The sequence below is a fragment of the Lipotes vexillifer genome, unplaced genomic scaffold, assembly GCF_000442215.2.
Source record: "Lipotes vexillifer unplaced genomic scaffold, Lipotes_vexillifer_v1.1 scaffold655, whole genome shotgun sequence".
Classification (NCBI taxonomy): domain Eukaryota; kingdom Metazoa; phylum Chordata; class Mammalia; order Artiodactyla; family Lipotidae; genus Lipotes; species Lipotes vexillifer.
In genome coordinates this window covers 1,935,890-1,949,393 of record NW_006788208.1, presented here as the reverse complement: position 1 = coordinate 1,949,393, position 13,504 = coordinate 1,935,890, and the positions used below count along the sequence as shown (strand labels likewise).

Here is a 13,504-nt window from a genome sequence, read left to right as displayed (position 1 = left end):
CCGGACCGGGGCACGACCCCGCGTCCCCTGCATCGGCAGGCGGACTCTCAACCACCGCGCCACCAGGGAAGCCCCATAGGTAGCATCTTAAATAAATTTCCTACAATGACAGAGGAATAAATTTCTGAAGATTTCTGAGATTATAGTGGAAATTCTACTTTTTGAAGTTTTAAAAAAAAATCCTGACTCCTAGGAAAAGTTGTCTTGCTTTCTTCCAGTGTAATCCTCAAGTTCCTAAGGCTTGTGATGTAATACTGGAATGTGATTTTGTGTGTGTGTGTATACATATAGAGATATTTTGAAGTTTATAAAAAAATGTATAGCTTTAATATTTTATTATTGATGAAACCATTTGATAGCCTTTATGTTTGCTTAAGTGAACAAATTAAAATTTGCTGTAGAAATGATCATTGTCTATTAGCTTAAAAAGAGGTTTTCTGTGGATACCCCGATTATAGCTCATTTAGACAGAAAACATGGCATGGTATGCTTGGGTCCCTGTCTCTTTCTCTCTATCTCGCCATAGCACTTTCTCTTCATCTCTCGCTCTCTCTGTCTCTCTCATGTATGCCTGCTGGCAGGAAGTTTCATCTGAGAGACAAGAATGTCATGAGACCAGAATATTCTACTGTATTTCTCCCTTCATATGTGAGTGTCTCAGGCCCTACTGACACTCTTGGCATTGGCCAGATATGCCATAGTGTTTAGAAAGAAAAATAGCCTCACAGTTAGTTTCCCATGGCCCTCTGGGATGATGACTGTTGAAGAAGAGAGAGGCAAGAATAAAGACTTTAGCCATAGACTCTGATAAAACATAAATTCCTATAAACCAGAAAGAATAGACTAAAAACCAAAATGGCCCTGGTTTTCATCAGATTTGCAAGAACAAGGACATACATTCATGGTTGGGTTGCATAACTACAAAAAGGGAGGATATAAAAAGTGATTTGGGATAAAAGTATTGTCATCTTTTGGGAATTTGTAGGATTGCTGGACATGGGTGCAGGAAGCGATGATGTGACCGTTGATTACAGATTGTTTGGACATAAGTACAAACAAGCAGAGTAACAGTTTACAGCATGGAGGGAGCTGAAATTGTGTGGAGGCCTCTGGACACAAAATGATGGGCCGTCCTTACCTAGCATTTGTATCCTCTTGACAGATAGGAGGGGAATTTGATTGTAAAGACCAAGGGTCCGTGGTATTTTCTTTGTAATTAGTAGTTTAAATGACTACTAAACATTGATTTAGCTGAAAACCTCTTTTCCATGTGGTAAGACACAACAGCTTGCAGGACACAGTTGAATGAAAAGATGAAATATTTTCTCTGGTTTAAGAAATGGTCATTAATAATGTGCATCCGGGCTTCCCTGGTGGCGCAGTGCTTGAGAGTCCGCCTGCCGATGCAGGGGACGCGGGTTCGTGCCCCGTTTCGGGAGGATCCCACATGCCGCGGAGCGGCTGGGCCCGTGAGCCATGGCCGCTGGGCCTGCGTGTCCGGAGCCTGTGCTCCGCAAATGGGAGAGGCCACGACAGTGAGAGGCCCGCATAACGCAAGAAAAAAAAAAAAAAATAATGTGCATCCAAGGAAGTATGCACCATTGCTTTCTCAATGGTTGATTTCAAATATCAAGAAATGCTCTTAGAGTGAATGCTTATATACTTTTGAGTTTGATGTAAACATCTGAGATCGGAACATAATAGACTTGCACAGTCTTTCATGCCATTTCTTTAAAATTCTGTCATTTTAATCAGCCACTTGGCTAGAACAAGTTAGAGGACACCTTGACTTGCTTTTTGTGTGTAATTATGTAGGTATAGGCACACCTGTGATGTTTTGGGGGCAAACTATATAATTTGATTATTTTAAGCAAGGGCTGTGGAGCAGGTGGATTATTTCCAAAGGCAAAAATGATCACCAAGAGGTAGAAAGTTAATTCTGCTTTTAAAAGTTGCTTTTTTCCTCACTGTATAAAATTCATTTTGGGTAAAGGCCACGGAAAGTGTTACTGTGGAAACTGTTACTGCCAGGCTGGTTGGCATGGAGATAAATGCGAATTCCAGTGTGACATCACCCCCTGGGAGAGCAAGCGAAGATGCACATCTCCAGATGGCAGAGTCTGCAGTAACAGAGGTGTGTCTTTCATACTCGTTACTATGTAATTGGGAAAAAACAAACCTCTTTAATTATTAACCCAGCGTTTCTCTATATTTCCTTCCATGTGGAAGTCATCTTTTATAGTGTTTGTTGTAAATCAACATTTCCTATACCAACAAACTTCTCTTTCTTATTTTTTATTGGGCAGAAAGCAGAAAGATAAGAAAGTTGCTGTCATACTTTCAGCTTCACTGAACAGATAGTTAACACAGGGACTGTAATTTCTTTGGCAGCCATCCAGAAATGGCATAGTACAGGGAAAAGGCAATTCTTGTAGATATTTCTGTTGAATGTCTCTTGACTAACAGAACCATCTACAGCATGAGCATCTAATTATCCGGAGAGCATTCCAAAAAAAAACTCTCATCTTAATTATGAGTAAATTGAAGGCTTGTGTTGCGATACAGAATTGATATGGAGTCATTTAACTTTTATATGCAATAATAAAAATGTGATATTGAACAAAATATAGCCATGTGGAACTGAGAGTGACTTTAAGCAGGAATTTAAAAAATATATTAGTATTGCTAACATAATTTAACACGAGTTAACTAAGCGTTTGATATCAAATCAAATAGTTTTAAACACTTTTAGGAAAATCCTTGCAAATACTTGTTCTTTTTCCCTTTGTCAGCTGTACTGGTAGATAAAGAGCCATGTTGGACTCTTCTGACTACTTGAAGATATCAGTGAGTGGTCAATTTCCTTCTATACAGTAGTAAAAATCTAGAAAGCTGGAAACTTATTTTTTTTTCCATTTCTCTAAATGAATGATACACTTTAGTAGGTAATGCTTACATGGAATCCTGGGCACACAACCAACTTTATCTTTTTTACAGGCTGTCATAGAAGAGTGAAATGCGCCAGGTTTCTGTACATAGAGAGAAAGGAAAGCAAAAGGCCTGACCTTGGGACCAAAATTATAAAGAAAAGTCCTCTCTTTAATTTTTGCAGAGTAGATCTGATTATATATCCTGCTAATTCACCTGTATTTTCCTTTAATATATAAGTTCTGCATGGGCCATGACTGCATGAATTCCCCATTGATGAACATTTAGGTCACTAGTGGTTTTTCAGTAACATGGATACCATCATATTTAATATCCCTGTACATGTACTTTTCCTTTCCTTTAGATATGTTAATTGAAGTGTGCTGCTATGTTATATGTAACACACATTTAAAAAGTATAGTTGTGAAATTGCCACCCAGAAAGTTGGACATTTTGGACATTTCAACAACTCTTGATCCTAACAATCTTTTTTATTTCTGTCATTCGTATGTCTGAAATAATTTCTAACTCACTATTGTTTAAAAGTCCCTCACCCCTTCATCATGGTAGCTTGAGTGGTAAACATTTTTATGTTTATCTATCATCATAACTTCTCTCCACAGAATTTCCAATTGGTGTTCTTTGCCTTTGTCTGTTTTGCTGTAGGCATATTTGTCTTTAGATATGAACTCATAAGAATTGTTTATATGTTTGTGAAAGTAGCTTTGTCTTTTACATACATATGACCACTTGTTTTAGCTGTTTTTATCTTTTAGTTTGTTTCTGGTGTCTTGCCCCCAACCCAAATTTTAGATTTTTATGTCGTTAAAGCTTTTTCTTTTTTCCTTTAAATAATTTGCTTTGAGGCTTTTGAATAAAAATGAATTTATTTCATATTTTATGGTTCTATTTTATATCCTTAAATCTTTAATCTAGCTAGAATTTACTTTGATCTAAGAGGTAAGAAAGGGATTTAACCTTTTTTTTTTTTTTTCACAGTGATTAACTGGTTACCCTAAAGATGATTACTAAAATTCACACAAAGTTAATATGATTTGCAACTAAGCATTTCTCCTATACAAATCTCCCAATGACCAAAGTTATATCTCTCCACCTACACCAATGTCCTCTATAACCTGAGCTCATCTGATCCAGCCAACCTTACTATTTAGTCTTCCTAATATGCACCTTCTGCTCCAATGAGTCAGGTCTACTTAGGATCCTCACGTCCATTCCCACCCTCCTTTGCTTATTCTTGCTTTCTTGACTTTCCTTGAGTTGTTCTACTTTCAGTCCTCCTAGAACATTTCCCATTCTCTATGCTTATCCAAACCATCTACCTTAATTACTTCAGCCCGCACTGATTTCCCCTTCCCCAAACTCTTACAGTATTTATGTCCTAGTTTACAAAACATTAGTACTTTAGGTGCTTGTTTGTTTTTCATTAGCATTTTTTTGGTCAAATAAATTGTAAGCTTCTTGAGAGCAAGGATTACATCTTACATTAATTGTACTGGTATTATCTTTGAGTCAAACCAGCAGGGTGCTCATTTCACATCCTGCAATCGCACATAAGTATAGACATAGATAATAACTTTTGTTTATTAAAGAATCTCTACTGTTAACTTTAGATGGTGTTTTCCTCTATAGAATATTTTTCCTGAATACGTGTATTTTCCAAATATAAAGTAACAACAGAAAAAAAAAGAGCAATGTGTAAGATGCTTTCTCTCATGATTTTTCTTCACTAGACCCATTTAAAATTATTTTTACCCTCTAGGGATTTGTGTGTGTGGTGAATGTTCTTGCCATGATGTTGACCCGACTGGAGACTGGGGGGATATTCATGGGGACACCTGTGAGTGTGATGAAAGGGACTGCAAGGCTGTCTATGACAGATATTCTGACGACTTCTGTTCTGGTAAGTGCTCGCCTAACTCCTGTTTTGAAATAAGAAAATAGTCATTTCCCCATTTTCAAGATTCATTTGGCTTCTCACAGAAACCATAAAAGAATGGAATGCGCCTTCTAAAGAATTCGGTATCTGTAGGACTCCTAATAGCAACGTGAAAAACTGTTAGAGGAATCACCCACTGGGCAAAGATTTGAGATGAAAATGCACCTACTCTCTGAAAATTAGCCTAATTCCTCACCAAGAAGAACTATTACCTCCAAGTATTGAATACTTAACAAAGCTAGCAGACCTGACTGTGAACAGGAGAGGTACCATTATGGCAGCCATATCAATATAGTACAAGACTTAGGACAATATAGTTCTCATGGGTAGTTTAATGCATTGCTTCTTTGGTATGATTTATATACTAAAATTGTTCTGCAGTGCAGCCTACAATTGAATATCAATTAGTGGTTTCAAAAATTCTATTCCATGAATTTTTATGGAACAGATACTATTTTCCAGGCTCTCGGTACTATTTGCCAGTGGCCTGTGGGCCACTGGTACCAGCAGTGAAGGAGACAAACATGATCCTTGACATTATGGAGTTTGGAATCTAAATACAAAGGAAAAAAATAATACATCCTGCCAGAATTCCTAATAGTGCAAAGGGGAAAAAAAACCAGGCAGTCAGATTTATCTGAAAAAGTGTCATTTAGCAAAAGTAGAGTTACTCATTTTCAGTCTGGTTATATCGGACAATCGAGAAGACAGAGACATGGGCATATACACGTCTTTATGCTTGACTGCTTGGTTGGTACAAGGATATAGAGAGGAAACGCCGCTTGTCTCCAGAAAGTTTGCCAGCAAAGGGAGATAAAAGAGCTGCCCTATTATGATTATGCAACTGCAAAGACTTCTCCGTCCTGGCTGAGGAGAGCCTGCTGCTAAAGCTTCCCACTGCAGAAGAATTTCCCTCTTCTGATGATCCCTTGTGCTTGGGAGAATTTCCTAAAACATTTCCTAAACATTTTGTCCTTTGGCAGGACACACCCAAAGAAATTGAAGTATATACCACGTAGCTCATGGGGACCACATTCTCAAAAAGACACTTCACAAGGCAGCAGCTTTCATTTGTGGTTCCATCCCAGGGCTCTGTGCAGTTGTTGGTGGCACGGTCTTTACTGTCCCACCCCAGGAATGGGGTCAGTCCAATGCCAAAGGCAAGGACCAAAGACTATTGCCCTTTCCAGGTTTTTCTGTTATTCATTCTGGGTGAGTGTTCTTTATTATCCTCATTATCAACACCATGGGAATAAAACAGCTAGCAGCTATTCAGTGACTTCTGTATGCCAGACAGTCTGTAAAGCACTTCCCAAATTTGCATTTATTCTTCATAAAAGACTAGAACATAGGGAACATATTTGTTCTCATTTTACAATTGGGGAAACTGAGGTTCAGGGAATTCCATAACCTGCTGAAGGCTCCACCACTAACAGCTAAAATCAAAATGTTAACAAGGTCTCTGAATCTGAAGAAATCTAAAGGTTCTTTCTTTACTGAATGAATCTTTGTTTAAGCTTAAACTTCAATTTAATATAACATTGATTGAGTGCTAATTATGCTATAGGCAGTGTGTGAGATACTAGGGGATTAAAATATAAAAAAGCCTAGGCTCTGACCTTAAGAAATTTACTGTTTAGCAAAGAAAACTGCCACGTAAACATACATTTCAATATACTATCGTGTGGGAGATTGGCATATTCATGCATATGTTTACTTATACTGGGGATGTAGCAATGAACACAACAGATAAAAGTCCTCTCCTTGGGGGGTTTACATCCTGGTGGGCCTGGAGAGACAAAAAACAAAATGTATAGTAGGTCAGTGCTATATATTTTCATGACCATTGTGCTGTAGACTAAAATGAGCAGAGAAGGGGGTTGAGAATCTCGGGGCATGGGCTTATTTGACATTTTAATTAGGAGGGTGAAGCTCTTCACAGAGGTGGTGATGTATGACATGCATCGCATGATGCTTTTGGATCACTGTGCACGTACAGTTCTGCCCTAAAGGGTAGGCTTATGGGTCAAGAGGGATGCAACGGGCATCCCAGGCAGAGGGGAAAGAGGCATGAGATCTGTACAGGGGCCTAGACTCAGTTTGGTTATTACCAGAATGTACAAGTAACGAAGGGTAAAGCTAGCAAGAAATAAGGACTGAAGGACTTTTTACCTTGCTGCTGAGCTAGACTCTCTTCTAAAGGCAATGCTAGCGATGGTTTTAGGCAGTGGAGTGCTATAGTCACCAGGTTTCAGGTCTGGTTGTCTGGGTAAATGTTGGTGCCATTTACTGAAATGGAGAATATAGAAGAACATTGTCAAATTCGTTTCTAGACGTATCAGGCATAGAGGACCAATGGCAAACCAAAGCTGATCATTTTTTTCAGCCTGTTGAATACGCGACTCTGAAGGATCAGGGCTGAACATGAGAATTTACAGAGTCATAAACACTGAGTTGTCAGGAAAAAACTATACCAGGGCTCAGGGAACACCATTTAAGGTTGTCATTTTTAAGATTGTGTGATAAAACTTGAATTCACATAAATTAAAATAGGAAAATAAAGAGATAATCAGACTACATATAATTTTGTGATTTTCTGATAAGATGCTTTTTTTTTTAAAACATAGGGAACACTCTTTCTTGTTAAACCCATGATCCTGATTTTGGAGTGGGGTTTGAAAATTCAAATTACACTACTGAATTATCACTACATCATAGTGATAATTCAGGGTCATGTGAGCTAGTCCATCTCACCGTGAGGAATGGGGCCGTGGGGTGAAGATGGGCATTGACACTTAGGCTGACACTTGGATCCTTTTATAAGCTCACAATTCCTGATGCACGTTATTTAGGGGTAGAGTTACTACATAGGTGGGGCAGGTGGAAGCCATTGAGGAGGTCTCCTTGGAATCTGAAATTTTCCACTTCATCTAATCCATCCCTCCTTCCTGCTCCCTATTTTCTTCTTTCTCACATTTTCCATTCTTCCCTATGCTAGAACATTATAGAGAAAGTTAAGTGATCAGGCAGTTATGGTTGTGTGGTTGGTAGAGTTTCTCATGGGAAGAGTTTAGGAGAGAATTTATATGTGGTGTCTATGCCCTGGGTGTAGACAGGTAGGGGTGGGAAGAGGTGATGGGGTAGTAGGCTGTGATTTGAGCAATAAAACATCAGGCTGTGATTATGATTTTTTAATTTATTTGTTGAAGTGAATTAAATGTGGACAGTTCTCCACAGCCTGTCTCTCAAACTTAAAATGAGAAATTTAGGAAAGAAGAAACACATTGACAGAGATCCTGCTCTGTTAGATACCCATCAAGTTCGTTCACACACCTCATTCCATTTTATGTTCTCCCTAACTCAGAGAAGGAGACATGATTATCCACATTATTTTTTCTTAGCCACAGTTTAACAGAAGAGGAAATGTTCAAAGAAATTAAGCAACTTGACAAAGTTCACACTGCCCTTAAGCGTCATCTGAAAACACATTACATGAGCCTAAGTACTCATGTAATTTAATCTCCAAGTGATGCAAATAAAATTCTTCAATTTTACTTTATTTTGGTAAGGAAGAGCTGTCCTCTGGATGCTCAAAATTCTTATAAAACTAAGCTTCTCTGAACATCATTTTGATCTGGGGCAGGCATCAACCTCTGGAGTATTTCTTCATTCCCACTATATCTGTAGAATTCCATATATGATGCTTAGTGAATTATTAGTCTTCACGGTTTTCCTAATTGCCTGCCGAAGTTACACCACAGGAAGGGAGCCATGCAGTTGATTACTGAATGTGTTGATACCTTAGTGATATAAGACGGAAGTACCCCAAGTACGTGGATATTGTCTAGTGATTTATGCCGGGCTGGAGTGTAATAAGGCTCAGATGAAATGCAGCTTTATTTTTAGCTCCCATTCTTGCCCTCCTGAGAGTGTTGAGCTTATTTAAGTCCAAGGGAAATCTCCCATTGGTTTATAGTTATCTTGTTTAATTGACCTTCTCATTTTATTCATTCATTCCCACTGTATCCGTTCACCTATTCAAAAATGCACGTAAATGTAAATATTTTGTGCCTAAGGCATCATGGGTATAGGGGGTGGGATACAAATTTTGAAACATGTTCCCTGCTTCCAAATAAATCAGTTGTATTCATTCTTCATTTCACTCCTAAACGTTGTTCACTGACACATGAATTCGTCCACACACAAACATGACTCATATACCCACAAAAATACACACACACACACACACACACATGGCTCAAAGATGATACTATTGACAACTTTTGAGTGTGACTAAAATGGCAGGGGCATGACCAGCCATCCTGAAGTGTACCAACTGCTCTGTTACTTCGATTCTATGAGCTGCTCCCCTGAATTGACTTTCTGATTACGAAGTAACTTCTTTATTCCTGATGGTTGTTTATCACTCTGGTCTATTTCCCTAAATCCCTTAATAGGAAAAATATGCTGCAGTGTGAATTTCCACTTTTTCAGCTTGTTCCTGCCTATCAACATGATGAAAATACAAAGTTAGTCCTGGCTTAGAGTTCCCTTGGTTTGGAAAGTGGAATCATTTGATAGAACCATATTACATGGGGAAATTTGTCTTTATGGATTACCAAAGCATTAAGGAAAGAAACTGAAGGAAATGATTACATATATCCAGTTTGCATTGTCTTGAAAGGGAAAATAATATATCAAATGGATTTTTTTAAAAAAAATCGAGTACTAGTTAGGTCTAACTTATCCCCCCCCCAACTTTTTTCTCTTGATGGTCTTCATATTACTTTGTAGGAAGCTACTTGTAAATACCAGATTCCAGTTCGTGAGCATTTTTTGATCATTTTTAAGGCAAGAAATATCCTCTATGGAAGAAGAGTGTTCTGGAATGGATAGAACTACATTTGTCCTGCATTGATGTTTCTGAGGCTAGATAGCTTAACGCAAAAGAGCTCAATGATTACAAAGAAAAAAATAAGTTTTGGTGTCAGCACGCTCTCCTATAATGTCCTGAGAGCCTTTAAAGCTCAGCATGGCTGTAATGCCACTTGATGTGTCTCTTGCTGCCAAATTCCTGCCCTTGTGATGCAGTTCAGGCTGTGATCCCATTTACATACCCAAACTAGACACCATGTTCTTTCATTGTCATAGGTGTGTGTGTGTGTGTGTGTGTGTGTGTGTTCAAACAATGCTCATAGGCCTTTTGAAAGCAGTTCTCTAATGTATGTTCTGCATATTTGCTATCAGGGATAAACAATAACATTCTGTACCTTTCATCTCTATTTTGTCAATCCTCTGCCTACAGAGTTTAAAGGAATCCTTGTTAGAATCAATGAAATTAACTCCTGCAGGCCAAATATATGTGTATATATACACACCTAGATTTGACAAACTAGCATTGAAGCATGACATTTCAGATCAGTGTGGTAAAATTCACTTCTTCTAGTTCTCTCCTTTTCAAGATAAAGTGAGATAAAGGCCAGAAAGATGAACTAGTGACACATGTATTTATTTATTTAATTAATTTTTAACATCTTTATTGGCGTATAATTGCTTTACAATGACGTGTTAGTTTCTGCTTTATAACAAAGTGAATCAGCTATACATATACATATGTTCCCATATCTCTTCCCTCTTGCATCTCCCTCCCTCCCACCCTCCCTATCCCACCTCTTTAGGTGGTCACAGAGCACCGAGCTGATCTCTCTGTGCTATGCAGCTGCTTCCCACTAGCTATCTACCTTACGTTTGGTAGTGTACATATGTCCATGCCACTCTCTCACTTGGTCCCAGCTTACCCTTTCCCCTCCCCATGTCCTCAAGTCCATTCTCTACATCTGTGTCTTTATTCCTGTCCTGCCCCTAGGTTCTTCATAACCTTTTTTTTTAGATTCCATATATATGTGTTAACATACGGTATTTTTTTTTCTCTTTCTGACTTACTTCACCTCTGTACGACAGACTCTAGGTCCATCCACCTTAGTGGCACATTTAGATGGAAGACACAGCCCTCCTAATTTCTTCACTTATGCTTTTTTTCCCTATTTGTTTAGGAAAGACCTTGATATAGTATGGTATGGCAGTCTAAAGGATTTTCACGCTAAATAGATTTTATCATTTCTAAACTCTACTTTATAAATCAAAACCAAGCATTTTCATCTTCATTTTATCGCTATAAAATGATTCCTTCTCTCTCTGTCTTTGGCATAACTTTTATGCTGGAATTGAGAAACTTGTCACCTCAGAAAAGAAATTGCAGTTTCAATTTTTGATTTCCTGCCTTTTCTGAAAGGCTAAATACCTGCTTCAGAATCTGGTATCAATACATTGTATTTCTAACTGATTTTCCTAACTCCACTGATAAAATACCATGAAGGATTTTATAGAAAAAGTACAGTTTCATTTAAAGTGGGATCTATAACATATTTTTGACAATGTGTGACTTTGAGTTATTAAAAGATGTAGAACATATTTAATTTTTGTTACTGTGAAAGTAAAGTTATGTTTATGTTTTAACTTGTCAAATTAATCTCTGATCAACATTTAGATTAGGCAGTACCACTGTCGATACTATTTTTCATCATGCTAGACTAGTTATTTAAACCTTTTCTCTGTTACTTTTACATTTGCTTCTTCTGTGATCTTCATTGGGGCATTTGATTTAGGTATTTCTACTTTCCCAAAACAATGAAACCTTCAGAAAAACTCTATATGCCACTATTTCATCATTTAACCTGGCTGTCATATATTCACTGACTCTCAGGAATTTCATTACGGATGCTTTACTTTAAGTCATCCATATGCCATAACCCTTCTTTCCTGAGCTTGAACTTGTTCAGTGCATGTTGGTTTCTAATGGCAAAGTGTAGAAGACACGTCAGTGGATGATTTGAGGAGCAGTGGCCGTCCTGAACCAGGCGATGTTCTCCCACTTTGATACTTTCCTATTTAAAGGCCAAACCTTTTATCCCAAGCCAAACACAGCAATGACACGATCTCATCAGTTCTTTCCAGTGTGTACACAATTGACTACAGCTGGTTTTTTTGTTTTGTTTTGTTTTGTTTTGTCTTGCGGTACGCGGGCCTCTCACTGTTGTGGCCTCTCCCATTGTGGAGCACAGGCTCCAGACGCGCAGGCTCAGCGGCCATGGCTCATGGGCCCAGCTGCTCCGCGGCATGTGGGATCCTCCTGGACCGGGGCATGAACCCGTGTCCCCTGCATCGGCAGGCAGACTCTGAACCACTGCACCACCAGGGAAGCCCCTGCAGCTGTTTTTGAGAGCGTCTTTTGATCAAATGAAGCAGGGGCTGGGGTACAAGCCTGAGGCAGAAGCACGGAAGCTTAGGGATCATCACACACATGGTAAAAGTGAGGACACACTTTATATCGTCTTCCCAACTTTATTTGGAGTTGGTGATGCCTGGAGGTGACACGGACACTTATAGGAGTAATCCTTGAGAATGTTTGTGATGCTGCATTAAATGCACAGGGAGTAGAGGTGAAGACCTTACAGGCCACATTTACCCCTGGAGTTTGTAGTAGTGCACAGAAATAGCAAAGGGATAGAAAAGTGAAGCTGCATAACATTAGCGGGGAAAAGCACAGAGATTAAAGACTGAGTGAGGAAAATAGAACAAAAAGAAAAGAGTGAATATGAGGGCAGAAACGGGAAAGACTTGCAGAGATTTCTTCTAGCTAGTGCATCTGTACATTTTGCAAAATTTGTTGAAGCAACCACAATTAATCTGACTTCTTTTGATATTAACTGGACCAGATTTTAATTCTAAAAATCTCTATTGATAGCTTCTGACCATCTTCACAGATTTGTTTTATGCTACCACAGTTTTTTTTTTTTTTTTACAATGGTGTGTTAGTTTCTGCTTTATAACAAAGTGAATCAGTTATACATATGTTCCCATATCTCTTCCCTCTTGCGTCTCCCTCCCTCCCACCCTCCTTATCCCACCCCTCCAGGCGGTCACAAAGCACCGAGCTGATCTCCCTGTGCTATGCAGCTGCTTCCCACTAGCTATCTACCTTACGTTTGGTAGTGTACATATGTCCATGCCTCTCTCTCGCTTTGTCACACCTTATCCTTCCCCCTCCCCATATCCTGAAGTCCGTTCTCTAGTAGGTCTAGTAGGACACAGTCTTTATTCCTGTCTTACCCCTAGGTTCTTCATGACAGTTTTTTTTTTCTTAAATTCCATATATATGTGTTAGCATATGGTATTTGTCTCTCTCTTTCTGACTTACTTCACTCTGTATGACAGACTCTAGGTCTATCCACCTCATTACAAATAGCTCAATTTCGTTTCTTTTTATAGCTGAGTAATATTCCATTGTATATATGTGCCACATCTTCTTTATCCATTCATCCGATGATGGACACTTAGGTTGCTTCCATCTCCGGGCTATTGTAAATAGAGCTGCAATGAACATTTTGGTACATGACTGTTTTTGAATTATGGTTTTCTCAGGGTATATGCCCAGTAGTGGGATTGCTGGGTCATATGGTAGTTCTATTTGTAGTTTTTTAAGGAACCACCATACTGTTCTCCACAGTGGCTGTATCAATTTATATTCTCACCAACAGTGTAAGAGGGTTCCCTTTTCTC

The 13,504-nt window shown here is 38.7% G+C and overlaps 1 protein-coding gene across 3 annotated transcripts in view; it reads left to right on the top strand.

Moving 5' to 3' along the window:
* Positions 1-13,504, top strand: part of ITGBL1 (integrin subunit beta like 1) — a 221,731-nt gene that overhangs the window by 108,864 nt on the left and 99,363 nt on the right. For all 3 annotated transcript variants that reach the window (XM_007461525.1, XM_007461527.1, XM_007461526.1), the window contains 2 exons: positions 1,994-2,134; positions 4,709-4,849. In XM_007461525.1, coding sequence (XP_007461587.1) covers positions 1,994-2,134; positions 4,709-4,849 — 282 coding nt within the window. The remainder of the gene's footprint in view (positions 1-1,993; positions 2,135-4,708; positions 4,850-13,504) is intronic.